Raw genomic sequence first — 15,677 nt, forward strand, 5'->3', positions numbered from 1 at the left:
TTCATTTCCAAGATGCCTACAACCGACAGCAATCAAAGAAAAACAGTTGCAGTGATTGATATATGGAATGAGATTCCTGAAATATTTTTTCAAGATTTTCATTTAATCCAAAAAGGCCAATGAAATCCTAAAAGTTCATCATCTGCCATGTTAATGCTGAACACACTGTTGTTTAATTTACATTTCTGGTCCTGTTAAAACAAATACACTTGTCTAAAACAGAACATCTGTTTTGGTTATAATACAATGTATCTTTGGCAAGAACTCACAATAGAACTAACATAAATAATCAAGAATATTTATTGAACCTTGTAACAAAAACTGATTTGTAACAAAAAACCTGAAGACTAGATATGACTGTCTCTGGGCTCTAGTCCAGTCCTAATCTAAGTCAATAAACATAGCTCTAAAAGGGAAACTACAGTAAAAAAAAAAAAAAGTCAGTCAGTCCTGCAGTTATTTAGGTTGGATGTAGGTATCTGAAAGCATGTTGGATACAAAAATAGTGAAAAATATTTGCTTTAAATCAAAAACTGACAAACTGAGTCCAGACAGGTTTTAAAGCCACACAAAAAAAATCATGCCATATGCCTCATTTCCTACTACTGTGTTCGCTGATTTCTCTTCTCTTTGGAAATCTTCAGTAAAACTATACAAAGTTTGTACTTGCCATTGCTGAGGATTTTTTATTTTAATTGCTTCTTTTTCATGTATTCATTAGCACTAAGAAAAACAAAAGAGTCATCAAAAAAATATTGTAATGTTTTTGAGAGAAACTGAAATAAAGAAACTGAAACGAAGAAAGTTATTTTGGAATACTCTGATCTGATACCAGTACAGCTTAAATACTTTAAAGTGAGATTCAGTTAATTTGATTCTTGCTACACAACTTTAAAAAAAAGTGAAACAGCATTCTCATTTAAGTCTATAGTTAAGTGCTCGCTAGAGGCAGATCATGAAGCCAAAAAATAACTTCATGCACCATTCTGAAATTATCGTACAGGACTTTAGTCATAGAGAGACTATTTCAGCATGTACTGCACATACGTGCAATCAATTAAGGGTTCAGCTGGTTATTACCTTAAACCCTCATTAGAGTGCATACCTGTCCAGATTATTTGTGCATGCATCAACTGCACACACCTTTCTTTCTAAAATTACAGACTCTATTATTATCTCATTTCCCTGGAAATGCATGATCCAAGTTCCATATGATGAGCTGGACATAAAAGTATGAACAGGTTTGGGTTTTTTTTTTTAATAATCATTTCTGACCCTATTCTCCACTTCTAAAAAAAAAAAAAAAACTTAAATAGTATCACATTACAAGTTTTATTTGCCAAGGAAGATGAAGTCTGTAGTTCCTCTCTATCAGCCACCTTTCTGAATGACAGCTTTAGAAGTTGATTGGGATTTTGGTTTTAAAGCACTATAAAACAATCCAGCCTCATCTGCCAAGCCACTTTACATTTGGACTCCTTTAAGGAAAAAGACTGTAAACGCAAATACAATTGGCAATTCTCTGAAACTTGCACACAGCAATGAACTGAGTTTTGTTTTGCTGGGCAAGGATTTCCACCGCCGTGCAGCTCAGCGTACCATTGCGAGAAGCTGAATGCTTGGGAAATGGTATCGTGTTAGATGCAACTGCCTCATTCTGTTACAGTTTAGCTACTGGAGGGGTGTTGTTTTGTTCTGGTTTTTTTTGTTTGTTTTGTTTTTTACAGTTCAAACAAATTTATTTGTAAAGCCATTTTTTGGGTACAACTGCAACCTGCTGAAGCAGATCCTTAAAAATTAATTGTTCCAAAATTACTTAAATCGTTTCTTATGAGATTTTAATTGAAAAACAATTTATAAAGATCACTCAATCCAAAAGCATACCATGGATTTCCACAGAACTGCTTAGAGATCTGTATTCAGCCTACGTATAAACAAAGCCCTCATTTTCCCCTATCATGAGAAAACAACATAATCAAGGGAAGACTTTGTACATGGAAACAGAAAAGGTTTTTTGTGATTTGAGAGCGCCTGTTCTGCAGGACTTTTTCTATTTAAAAAAAAAAGAAAAAAAAAAAGAGAATAAGCAGAGTGCATTCTTCCAAGTCATCTTCCATAGTTCCCCTCAAGAGATGCTGCAGTTCTCACAATGTATGTCTACTGTCCCCTATTGCTCAAATGATAATTCTGTACTAATTGCTCCTCATTTAGCAAGTACCACATATGTACCTCAGACTGATATAAATTCCAGGCATTTCACATTATCAGAAGCGGGGGAGTGGACGTCTGGACTCATCATTCCCTTCTGTTACTAAGAAGTACCAAGGAGATTAAGGAAAAGGTTTTCTGGAGCTCGAAAGCAAAGACAGTAGCTATCTTGCAGGATTCAGTGGCATGGCTGGGAAACCCCAGCACTGGATAATGCAATGAGAAGCACATAAAACTAGTTTGGTTCAGCAGAACAGGCAACACGGGAACCCTGATCTTCAACAAAGAAACTCAGCCAAGGCTGTCAAAATGTGAAGAGAGACACAAGGACTGCAAGTCCAGCTTATTTGTAAACCCATGTATACAAATGCATGCACAAACAGCAGTCTACAAATGTCGACAGCATCAAATATGTCACCTATAGCATGCAGGACAAAAAAATTTACACTCTTCCGATTTTTATTTTAATATGCAGCAACTCGGTGTTCTGCATACGAATTCTGAAGTAGGGACTAGCTCTTCACCATGCGTGAACACAGCACAAAAATCCATTAACAATATAAATATACACTGAAAGCAAAAATGGTTTTGATTATGCTAATTTTCACTTACAGGAAATAATCCTGCGTGTTAAAAAACTGCATTTATATATTTTTCCTATAAATATCACAAGTTTCAGAAAAAGTGAAAGGTTATAAGATTATCTGTCACTAGAAAAAGCAACCAACTTGATAACCTTACTTCTGCCTTAGAGCATTTATACTAATTCATACTTCACAAGACCTTCATCAGTTCCAAGAAAAAAAAAATATAAAATCAATACTCATAATTATTTTGCAAATTCTGTAATCTTCAACTATAAACAGGGAAAAAATATTAAAGCAAAAGAGGAAAACACAGTGAGAAAATCATCTGCCACAGTATTATATAAATACATTTTTCTGCGTAAACTAAATAGTTATTTATATTTTGTAGCATATGATTAATCAATAAATAAATCATTATTACCCTTTCAGAAAAAGTGCTTATGTAATGGATTTTTAAACTATACGAAGTGAACAACAGTGAAATTAAACATTTGCCAAAAAACACACAGTATGAAGTGTTTTCCACTCTTTACAGTTATTAAAAATCCACTGTTTTCGAGGTGGATCAGGAAAGGGGATGTCTAATTTTCCAGAAGCTTCAACAGCCTCCTTCCTTTGAAACAATTATTAAAAAAATAAATAAAATAAAATCAGAAAAGCCCGACTATGCCTCCTGAAATAAAAACGAGATTTAAGTATCAGATCTTGCTGCAAATTTACTTTGGAATCTTAGGAACAGAGAACAAGTACAATTAAATGACAGCATAAATTAGTAGGAATAACACATTTGTTGAACATTTCTGTAGGATGACTTCCTAATTTATGGAGAAAAGGCTCCACTAAAAGCGTACAGTAGTTTGAATAGAGAAAGGTCATAGCTCTTCCAAAAATGTAGGTAACTTAGTTCAATATGTTAAGACAGTGAAAAGTAAATATTGCTGTTAAACTTCAGCACAAAAGATAATCCAAGGTAAATCACCAAAAATGTTTTAAAAAATAATGGTGTGAATTAAAAAAAACCAGAACAGCTCTACAGGGGAGAAAAGAAAGCAATATAGTATGATTTCCATCCAAATCGACAGCAGAATACTTTAGTTTGAATTCAACACACTAATGGATAAAATTTGAAGTTTAAAGAGGATAAATACCTTCACTACTTTCTGCTAGGTATTAACGAAGTATTTATTTCCAGATCATTTAATACTCATAGGATTAGCAAGCATTCCACGACGTAGTCCAAAAACACAAGCTTTACCATTTGCATTTAAACCTCATTTATCAAGAAATAGACACACAATGCCAAACACGGGTCCTCGGCTGCTTGAGCTGCTATTCTCGCATACTTTGTTACAATGATAATAGCAACAGAGTGAGCCTCAGGAAGAGAAAATAAAATGCTTCAGTTGAGTCTGTCTTACTGACTCGGGAAAACTACTTTCATGCTCCGAAGAGCTACAGCTAAATGGATGGGTCAAGCTTGACTCAAAAGAAGACAGACAAGACAATAAAAAGAAACACTTCAAAAAAATTATATTTAAAACTACCTGGTAAGTTAAAATGCGCTGAACAGATAAGCACCACAGCAAGCAAAGCAATCTTACCAATAAACAACATCCAGTGGTGCAAAATATTTCTTCATAATTAAGTCAGCAAAGTAAGCTTCTGTTTCTCTGCAGGCCGTGCCATTGCCAATCACGACAGTGCTACAGCTTTGCAAGGGGTAAAAAGATGAACAATTACTCTTAATTATTCTTTTAGACTTTTTCATACATAGCATTCAATACACGACAATGACCAATACATCTTATTTTATATAACACAAGGCCCAGATTTAATGAGAACTTATTCCTAGTGATATCCCGTAGTGTTTAATAGATTTTCCATGTGACAGTTCAAGAGAGGAGGCAAAATTTTCACTCATTTGTAATGGAATTGAACAGTAGTAATATCTGCAGAAAAACCAAAAAATGATGCTTCATATTCATAAGAAAAATGTAATGTTACTTACAGTCCTCAAACGCTTTCATCTCATACTTCCCTCATCTGTTATATGTCATTAAAAAGGACAGAAGCCCAAGCAATCAGAACCTTAATTCCTTAATGGGAACATCATCGTCTGCGACAGCTTGGAAGGTCGTTGCCTCTGACTGCCCCAACCATAGCCATCAAATCACCTTGTTTAAAGCCAATCGAACACTTAAAGAAAAACTGGACTGTACGCTGTGGCAGTTCAGCAGCTGACTCAGTGGACCAGATGCCTGCCCACGGGGCATCCCAAAACAGTTGGGTACATGAACCTTTCAGTCATTCTGCCCCTATTTGCAAGTCCAGCTGTATATCTGAGCAGGATTTCCTTTACTTAATAAAACTCTTCCAAAATCTAAATGTGTCTTTTGCAACAGCGAAAGATCGATGACTGATATGGGGGCGGGGGGGGGGGGGGGGGGGTGGGAGGGGCAGGAAGAGTGAGGCTAAACTTATTCCTTAGCTGAATGTTAATTTCTATTCCTAAAAATAAATGGATTGACAGAGCTTTATGGAGATACATTCGTAACATGCAGCCTTAGTCACAGCCACGGCTTGATTTCACATGCTTCTAACATATACACAGTGTAAAAGCATGAACATAGACCAAAAGAAAAATAAGCTCTGAACTACATAAAAAAGAATAATTTCAAGTTAAATTACTAGAGTTATTATTCCACCCAAAAGCAAGTATTTATATAGTGAAGATTTTCATTATGTTAGGTAAGAAAGAATAATAATGGAAGTTTCTTTATCATACTTGTACTGTAGCAGAAGCCTCTTTATCTTCTCAGCTTCACGAAATCCTTGACCAGAATGCAAGTAAACAACATCAGTATGCAGTATCTGACCTAGAATTATGAAAAGCAAAGCCATTTGATAAAAAACACAAAGATCCAAAAGCTATATCCTGCAGAACTACTGAAGTTAATTTGATGATTCACCAGGAAAGCTTCTTAATAAGCCATCTTTCCCTTTTATTTTTGTATCCAATTAGAAGAAATGTATGGTGGGCAGAAGACAAAAATGCTTTGGCTGCCAAAGCAAAACGAGTTGATACATTTTCTAGTTCCCTGGGGACATATACATGTAACAAATAATAAACATCTAGTCATATTAGGCAAATAAAGTGTATTATATTATCAAAGAGAAAAACAGCAATTCACTGCAAAAAATTTATTGCTCTAGTCTAGTAGATTTTACAGATCCAGTAGATGCAAGAGAATTAGGAATGCAGTCTCAGGACTTACAGTCCAGGAGCTCTAGAACTCCAACGCCAGCTCTTGCCATCATCCTATCTATCACATTTGGAAATAATTGTATTAACTGGCAGTAATAGCTTATGATGCAGTGCACGCTAACAACTTTTATTGCCATTTTAACACGTGTCAATAACACGTCTTTCCTTATACCCACCCTGGGTAGATGTATTCTCAGGCAAAAAGTAGCAATGAAATAAAAGGAAAACAAGCCATTTTCACATGGGCCTAAGGAGGTACATACCCCCAGATCATAGTAGGATGAAATGAAATGGAAAGGCTCTGTTCTATATCTGTCTAAAAACTGACCTAAGAAGTTCTGCAAAAACAACGTTTCTGACTTCTCACATTAACACACATACTACTAAACAAAAAGGCTGATAAAGTGTCCAGATGTCCAAGATATTACCCATGAAAGAAGCAAAGTTATAGAAAGTATTTAAATTCAAATTCTTTGTTAAACAATAAAAATGCCAGGTGTTCTCTCCTTGCTGACTACTGAGAGGCACAATTATTTGAACCTGTATTCAAGAAGGCAGAGGGGATTTTAAATTCTATTTTAGAGAGGAGTAATAACACCAAAGGAGACACTGGAATCCAGATGCCAGAAAATTAACCTTAAGCCTGAACAAAGGAATTCGCATGACAGGGTGCAGGGAAAACACTAAAAGCTTTAAAAAAAAAAAATAAATCAATTTGATAAAAAAGTAGGATTTGAACCTATCCTTTCCTCTAAATGAATATATTTTTTATCAGTCCTTTCAAAAATATTTGGAATTGAAACTTACTGGTTGGTGAAATAATTGCCAACTTGCAGCCATGTTTGTAGCCAGGATCTACTCCCATCAATGTACGGCCCCTCACGGGGCTGGTCAGAAGCAACTGCCGGAGGTTTCTCCCAAACATCATGACAGATTCTTTCTCTGCATCAGATGTCAACTTTGATCTTAGAAGGATGAAAGCAAAAAATATTCTCCCCTCAATTAGCTTTCAAGTGCACGTTTCAATTGTTCCAAAGTTGTAAGGCTTTTTCCAATCATGTTTTCATTATCTTTAACTAAATATTACACTTACAATCAAGTTTTTGACACTTTTAAAAAAAATTAACAGCTATATGTTCATCTCATTATGGTTCTAAGAAGGTAAATCAACATGAGAGTATAACAGAAACACCTATAGTACTGTACGCACACTAACTAACATTCAAAGATCAACTTATAATTTTGAGCAAAGAACAGCTTCCCATCAAAGCTGATACCTAATTGCAAAGAAAAGTGGATTTGAAGAAGGCACAGATTGAATTCATCATAACTTCCCAGTTCTGGAGAAAAATCACTACCCAGCAAAAAAAGGATGACCATTCAAGCTGAGAGGTACTGGAGAGAAACTGGAAGAGCCTATCCAATTAATTGCCAACACACCGTGACTCATGAGGCATTTAATTTCATCTTCTAATTACGCTATTTAAGAGTCATCACAGAAGTGTGTAGACTTGAGGTCTTTCTAGGAGGGTATTCTGCTTCCTCAGAATGAAACTAGAAAGCTGATGGGGTCATGATGTTCCCTACCTTTCTTTTCCATATTCTCCAACAGAAAGAAGTGAGTTAGTACAGCAAGGATTGACTCTGATGACTTTAAGGAAGAACACTTACTGCAGAGTGTTATGAGAAATATATCAGTCTTGTTGAGTGAAAGTGTACAAGATGCATGATGTCTCATTTGTCAGATGTGGCCAGTAACACAATGACTGATAAGGACAAGTACTTTTGTCATCGTATGGCATCTTATATAAAAAAAAGCAAAAAGGAAAAAGTAATGGGGACACAAATATTCATCACCTAGCTGATTTTTTCTTTTTTTCTTTTGCAAGTATTCATTGCCATTTTCAGCTGCATTACATTGTCAATAACTATAACAATTACGCAAGCAAAAGCAATGCAGTAACGCCTTCATATAACTTAAAGGGTAACTAGTGCCCTAATTCTCCTTTTCCTTTTACCCATCACTGAAAAAAGTTGTATCTGGGTTTATTTTTTACGGAAGAAAAAAACCTGCATTCCATTTAACCAACCCTGTAAGAATAGGGCAGGGGAAATTACTCAAGTTGTTTAGGTCAATCAATGCATGACAAGCAGGCTATAAACAGTTCAAAGACAACCCTCAGAAGGGCTATTTGACATGATGGGATATGAAGCTGTTCTGAGTCATTTTCAGATGTGGAAGAACTTAGGAGTCTGACTTGAATTTGGAAGGATCCAACCAAACAACCAGCTCAGCCCTGTCTCATCCCACAGTGGTACAGAAAGAGCTGGTAAGTCCTTACCATCTCTCATTTTTAAAATGGACTAGAGTTAGGTCTAGATTCTCTTTCACACATTATTGATTGAACATTTTCTAAGGAAGCGTGCAACAGCAAAAGTCTCCCTTATATCCCCGTGGTTTTTGGTTCTGTATCAAGTATACCAAATTAACACAGGCATGATTTAAAGCGAGATGGCGGAGGGTATATATGCATTCCAAGACTCCTTAGCAATTCAAACATGCCCTCAGCACCAAAGAGCAGACACTCTGTATATTGCCACCACTGAACACAAGAATATGGGAATAGCTGCAGTATTTCAGGTTAGTGGTCCCCCCTATCTCCAAACGTGGCTATAAGCAGCTGCCTAGGGAGCTGATACAGCACCACTAGTATACCTGACCTGTCCCATGATTTTATCCTAGCCTCCAACTATTTCCAGCTCATAGTATTCCTGAACTTGACATGATTTGTCTCTTTAGTAGCCCATAACAGATCTCTTGTCCAACTATCCAGTTTCCTACTGAACCCATGCACATTTCTTGCATCTACATAGTCCGTTGGCAGCGAGTTCTGCACATCCATCACAAACTCTGCAAATAGCTGCAACCTTTTCATTGGAAGTCGATTCTTTTTAATTTTTATGGCTGCCTAGGTCTTATACTGGAAGAGAGTAAAAATTTATCCCTAGAAACCCTGTGCCACTCTTTACATGCGATTTGTCTTTAAGTCCTCTCTTTTCCAAGCTGAGGAGTCTTAGCCTAGTCAATCCTCCTTCACATAGAAATTATTTTATACCACATTCCCCTTCACTGGGCCTTTTCCAGTTCTAATGAATCTTCCAATTACTACTTTTTCCCCAAGGTGAAGAGATCAAAATGGCCAATAACCATCTAAATATGGGCCAGCTATACCAATAGTTCTCTGTTTTGGCTTTATTCCTTAACTAAATAATCTTACCTTCTGAGCACTTAACATTTATGTGGAACTACCTTCCACTGTGCCAAAGTATCTTTCCTGAGTATCAGGGTAGCTCAGAGTTTATAATTTCCTTACAAAGAAAGAATTACTTCCCCTTGCAAGCATCATTTTACTCTCATCTCCATTGAATTTCAGTTGCCATTTCACTGGTCATTTAGTCTTGCAATACTTTCTCCCATTCTTAAAAAATTCAACAAAAATAACCCAAACCACAGAACAAGCTTCTTCCAGGGAGAGTCCAGGGGCATGGGCTGGAGGTGTTGGTTAAATTCTAGCCATTGCAATCACCAGAACAATTTGATGCCACTTGTGAGAGACCAGAGACAACAAAGCAAGTAGCTATGCCTCACAACCACATGGATCTTCTACATACACGCACAACAGAGATTCAACCAGCCACGCGTGCATAGAAATGAAGTTTAAAAGTGGTTTGTAAACAAGGAAAGGTTGAATGCTCTTGGACTGAAGGCTTTGTACAGAGACAAGTCAAGTTCCAGCTTTCCATCTATCCCAGAGATACAGGGTTCCTATTGCCCACAAGGCCAAATCCTCCCACACTGCAAATTCACATCAGTCCACCTGTGAGGGGAGACTTGCGCAGGAATTAAAATTGTGCCTAAACACATGCTATTAGTTATGTGCACCTTATGGAAATCATGCTTAAAATTGGCATGGATATGCAGAAACTTTTATAGTAACAGGAAATGTTACTGAAAGTGCCAGGTGCGTAGGGGGAGCATAACGTATGTCCTTTCTATTACATAATATCCTGTATTTTTTAATTTCAAATATAGACCTCTCTTTTCTCTCTAACCGTCTCTCACTCAACACTTGTATCAATGGCATGATCTACTGTCCCAAGTACCGGCCCTTAATTTCAAGTTTGGGGTAGTCATTTGATCCTTTAACAAATATCAGGCTACCTCAAACAATCTAATATTTTTCTCTTTTTCAGTGCACTACTGCCTCCATCCAAATGGCAAGATGCCCAGCTCCATGTTTTTCCAATTTGTGACAATTCTCATTAATATGGCAGAGATATAAGGCAGAGGCGGATAGCAGTCCTCCTCTCTAAATACAGGACGAATGGTTATTTTGTAAAAAACAAAACAAAACCCTTCTGTTGCTACTTTATGAAAAAGTATCGACCAAGTCAGAATTTCAAGCCCCTCCCTTGAACACTACGAAGCACTCAGACTGTATATCACCAACAGGTACATTGTAATAAAAGCAAATAACCTAATCATGACCTACTAGGCTTCTACATTCAATGTTATAAGAGTCAGTTTTTAAATTGAGATTTAAAACTCCCCACTTCCATATACAGTCTGAGAGGCAATCCTTTCCCTGGAAAAATATCTGCAAACTAGCTTCAGGTGCGAAACAAGATATACAGAGAAATGTTTGCGTCCCTAAAGACACAGGAGAGAAAGCACTCACTTCGAGAAAGTATGGAAAATTAGGAAAGGATTATCCATTAAAAAAAAAATATGTCTGTGCCACATCACTTGCATCAAATCCTGATGGAGTCATTCCATGCAGTACTGCAACAAAATAAAGTGTATTTCAAAGAGCCAAAAGCAACACTGGACATTATTATACCAGATACAAGAAATGATGGTATCTGACAGAGTGGAAGAAAGGAAATTAAACAATAAATAAGGTAACTGTCTTGCTGGCAAGTTTCTTTCTTCTGATCACTAGAAGCACCAGAAATTTCAATACATTCTTGGAAACTTTCTGTTCCAACATTTAATGATAATAAAAAGGAAAGAAAAAAAGAACAGTGGGGGGTGAGTTGGAAATATTAAGGCTAAAAGGAGGTATTGAATACTTTAGCAGCCCTTTGCAACAATCCTAAAAATCAGCTTCTGGTGTGGGCGGAAAGAGAAAAAAAGAAGGATAAGGGTTAAGTGGTTATGGACCAGGAGTACTACTGGCAGGTGCTTTGCATTCCTCTCTACAGGAGATGTTTCACCTTTTCCTAACCAGACACCACCAATCATGCAAAATTATCACAAAGAATAAAACAAAAGCAGACATCCACTCAGGAACAGGCAGCAAGCTTTGTACTCTTTGCATTTATGACTTGTGGGCTACATCTAGGAAGTAGTAGGGAAGGAAGCTTTTTTTGTTTGTTTGTTTTTGGGGTTGTTTGGGGTTTTTTTTGTGGGTTGTTGTTTTTTTTTTTTTTTTTTTTTTTCAATTAAGAGAACAGAAAACCTCCAGCAACCTACTGCTGCAGCAGCTCTTATAGTGTTATACACAACACACAGGGCACAACAGTCCTGTTGTAAGAAACACAATGCAAAAATGTAATAAAAGGACCTTAAATAAACAAACTGACAGAAGGGTTCTTAATGATAGAACCAAGCCCCACTAAGAAATAAGTCTTTTTTCTTTATTTTGAAATAGTTTGATTGTAGAGAAGGCTAGGAATGACAACTGCTTTCACACTCATGTGACAGAAGCCAAGAGTTGGACTCAGCATCATGAGGTGTTCATCATTTTGGCCAAACAGACACAGTGCCTCCCCTAAAGTAGCTACATGTACTGTGGTCACAATAAAAGAAAAGTGAACTCAGCACTTTCAAAAAAAAAAAAAAAAAAAATCTGTGAAATTCACAGTAGCAAAAAAAAAAAAAAAATCCAAACAAAACCAAACAGGCTCACTCATCAGAAGAGGTGAAACAATCTTGCTTGCAAACTAACGAGCAAACACAACACACTGTAGTGAAGAAACCCAAAAGCCATTAGAAACATCTGCTGCTCAAAACTTGAGCTTACAGTTCTTTTCAGGGGCGAAGAACATAGAACATCCAGCCAATAATGCTCATGAAAAGAAGCGTCAGGAAAACAAGTCCAGTTTGCACAGAAACATAACAGCACATCCTGGCAGGTACAGAAGAACTACATTTCAGAATGTAATTGCTGATTTTAGGTACTGAATAACCAACACGTGTCATTTTGATACAAGCTATTTCAACATTTCTAGTCCAAGAAACAGGGTCTCTTTGATAAGCTCTATTTGAACTACTCTGAAACAGCTATTAAAATTTAGGTCACATATCAGAAAGCCTTTCCAGAATCAAATATGTTATGCTTTGGGGAGCTTCTCTTGTATTCAAAAGAAAAATCACACCATCAGTACTGTTAGCCATTAGAAGATAATGCTTTTAGAATGTAGAATTTTTGACATATTAAATAATTTCAATTATGTGGTAAACTCCTATACTGCATCATGAAAATACCCTAATTAATGTTACTTTGATACTAAGTTTTAAATTTAGAACAATACTACAGATCTTACAAGTGACACTTTATCTGATGACATCATTACTACAGTATCACCAGAAATAAGTTTACTGACTTCTCTAGAGCCGTCACAATACCCATAAAATGGTATCAAGACTAACACCACGACTAATTCATTCGTCACAAAGCGCAGATGACAAACATGAGGGACACTTCCAACCACAACAATTAACTTTGATGGTTTCTTTCAGACAGGTAAAAGAGAAGGAGGAAGAACAATGTCACTGACAGTACTATTGCTGTGACATGAAGAGATGCTGGGAAAATTCAGTGACATAATGGTTTATGCTAATACAAGGATAAAGATTCAACTATTATGGTAATGTAGATCTAAACTGTACTTTATTAGATAAACGTACAGGCAACCAATACGTAAACATGTAAAATGTCTTCACAGAAAGATCATTTCTCTACTGTAGCCTAAGCTGGACAGGGTCACAAATTAAACCTACAGAACCAAGACTACATAGTTCATTTCTTTGGTAAGCACAGAGGATTGAAAACATACCGATATTTTCAAATGGATAAAATATATTCTAGTAAAAAGTTGGGGAGGGAATTTTTAAGAAATTGGTAGTATGAAAATACACATTCATTCCGGGCTTACCTGAATTCTCTACAGAGGAGAGGATATATGAGGCGTTTATATGCATCCTCTACTGAATTCCGCAGTATCCTCATTAATTCTGGTTTTAAGAATTGTTTTGGTCTCCATCTGCAAAAGAACAGAAAAAGAAAAATCAAAAAATATTTTAAGAACATATGCAAATACTCAGATAAAAAGGGAATTTTCAAAAAAAGACTTATACATTGAGTGTAATGTCCTATAAAATGCATAATTACTACAATAATTAGGCAATGAAATTATAGCTTCAGATGTAAATGGAATGAAAAATGTGCTCATGGTTCTGCTATCAAACATGGGACAAGGTTTATCTTTTTTTTTGTTAGGTATTAGAATGCAGTCATATTTTATCTTTTAAATAAAATATTTTAAAAATGTTACTCTTCACTTTCAGAAGTCAAAGCTACCACATCTGAATGAAGAAATTGGTTCCATATTACCATTAATGTTGCATTATTTGCTATTCCTTTATACATAAAAAAGTGACTAAATATCCTCTGTGTCACTGCAGAGCTATTGATGTAAGGAAACAGCTTCCAGACAAAAATTCAAGAGCTAAACTGATGCCAACTAATGAAACCCAATTCAAATGTCATTTGGAATGGTTTGAGTATCTCTATTAAAACTCAAAATGAAATCTATCAATTTCGCAGTAGTCCTTAAGCTACAAATAACAATCAATTTGGAAAAGATTTTTTTCTCTTTTACTTGTTGCTGATATATTTAAAGTGTAAATGATATTTTAGAAAAAGGGAAAAAAAAACAACCAACAATACCAAACAAAGACAAGACTATTTACCAACTTTTTCTAAGCCAAAATCTTTGGAGCATTCCCTTTCCTAAGGAGACTATGCACAGTGGTCACAGCTGTAATGACGATTACTTCAAATTTTGTCTTAAAATACATCTCAGTTTCCGAGATGTATTTTAGAGAATCCCCCCAGAACAGAGATCCCAGACACTTATTCCATTGATTTTTTCGGGGAGGGGGCAATGTTACTGGTAGGGAAGGGAGGGAAGTCCTTGAACAAGAAGAACTGACTCACTGAGATTGTCCACCCAGTGAGAAGGGAGAAAGATTGAGGAGATGCAGCCAGATGTTATACTCAAACAGAAGTAAAGACTATGAACATTTTCTATTACAGTCCACCTGTTTTATATTTCTTTTTAAAATACTGGTAGCATTCAGAGTTTTCTTCATTTTGTGTATCTTTTTTTACATGCTTGGGTCCCTAACTGCAAAGTGAGATACGTATATGTCTGGGTAAGTTTTGTAAGTTTTTTTTACTTGTTTGGTTGGGTTTTTTAAAATGCAACATCATAGAAGTATGGCCATTTGATCATGTGTCCAGGTGCAGGCCAAGGCAAATACAGGACTGAATTTTACTTTTGACTTCATTTACTTGCACTCACTCAGAAAATACTGAGAATCTTAAATTGCTCCTACCCAGACAGCTTTTCAGTTGTTTAATGGGATCTACAATTTCCTGAAACAGCTTTTCCAAGTGTCTGTGCATATAAGAGTTGAAAAATGTGTGATCGAGTCAACACTGCATTAACACAGACAGACACGGGAGCGGAATTGAGCTTACCATTTAGTTTTACAACATCCAGAGTTGTGAGTGCTTAGCCACATGACCTCATCACTTTGCTAACAGTTTTTGCAAATAGTTCTATTATACTTATTTGTAACTAGAGACTCTTTTCCATACCTATATAAAACTAGCAAAAGCTTTAAACCCTCTTATTGCCATCCAATTCTATAAACATGAAGTTTTTACAGGTGGCAAGTATGATTGCACTCCCCCAGAAAGTATCCTCAGCACAAATAAGAATGAATTTGGAAACCTGGCAGCCGTTTCCCCCTCTCCTCCATCCATTAAAACTAGTTAGTAAACCTTTCCTCTGTAAATACGTTATCACAGCAGATATTTTTATTACCTGCCTATATAAATAAACATTATTTAGGCAGCATTCTATTAGAAATTGCTACAAATGCAAAAATGTCTAAACAGTAAGTTCAATCAAATACAACTACTGCATTTTAATCATTCCAATACTTCATGAGAAAAGTGAAAAATCCACTTTGCTGCAAAAACCAAAGCAAAAGCATGTGTGTATATTTTTAAAGATCATCGCAGCCTAGTTAAGCTTCCCTCCAAGAACAGATTTTTCTTGATTATTTAATCAAGAGCTGACTTTCGAAGCCCTTTAAATGAAGCCGTATTTAGAAAAAACTCCATATAAATAATATCATCTTACTCTGCTCATCAGCTCTCCACGTGCATGTGCTCACAACAGGGACCACCATAAGCATGGCTTAGACTACTGATACACGTCAGATGGTGAAACCATACATCAACAGAGTTAACATAGAA

At 36.1% G+C, this 15,677-nt stretch overlaps 1 protein-coding gene across 5 annotated transcripts in view; it reads right to left on the reverse strand.

Moving 5' to 3' along the window:
* SRBD1 (S1 RNA binding domain 1) overlaps nt 1-15,677 on the reverse strand; it is a 132,918-nt gene that overhangs the window by 92,061 nt on the left and 25,180 nt on the right. For all 5 annotated transcript variants that reach the window (XM_054195658.1, XM_054195656.1, XM_054195659.1 and 2 more), the window contains exons 13-16: nt 13,282-13,389; nt 6,868-7,025; nt 5,581-5,671; nt 4,397-4,504 (exon numbers count right to left, since the gene is read on the reverse strand). In XM_054195658.1, coding sequence (XP_054051633.1) covers nt 4,397-4,504; nt 5,581-5,671; nt 6,868-7,025; nt 13,282-13,389 — 465 coding nt within the window. The remainder of the gene's footprint in view (nt 1-4,396; nt 4,505-5,580; nt 5,672-6,867; nt 7,026-13,281; nt 13,390-15,677) is intronic.

Source organism: Rissa tridactyla, chromosome 3 (assembly GCF_028500815.1).
Source record: "Rissa tridactyla isolate bRisTri1 chromosome 3, bRisTri1.patW.cur.20221130, whole genome shotgun sequence".
NCBI classification, from domain to species: domain Eukaryota; kingdom Metazoa; phylum Chordata; class Aves; order Charadriiformes; family Laridae; genus Rissa; species Rissa tridactyla.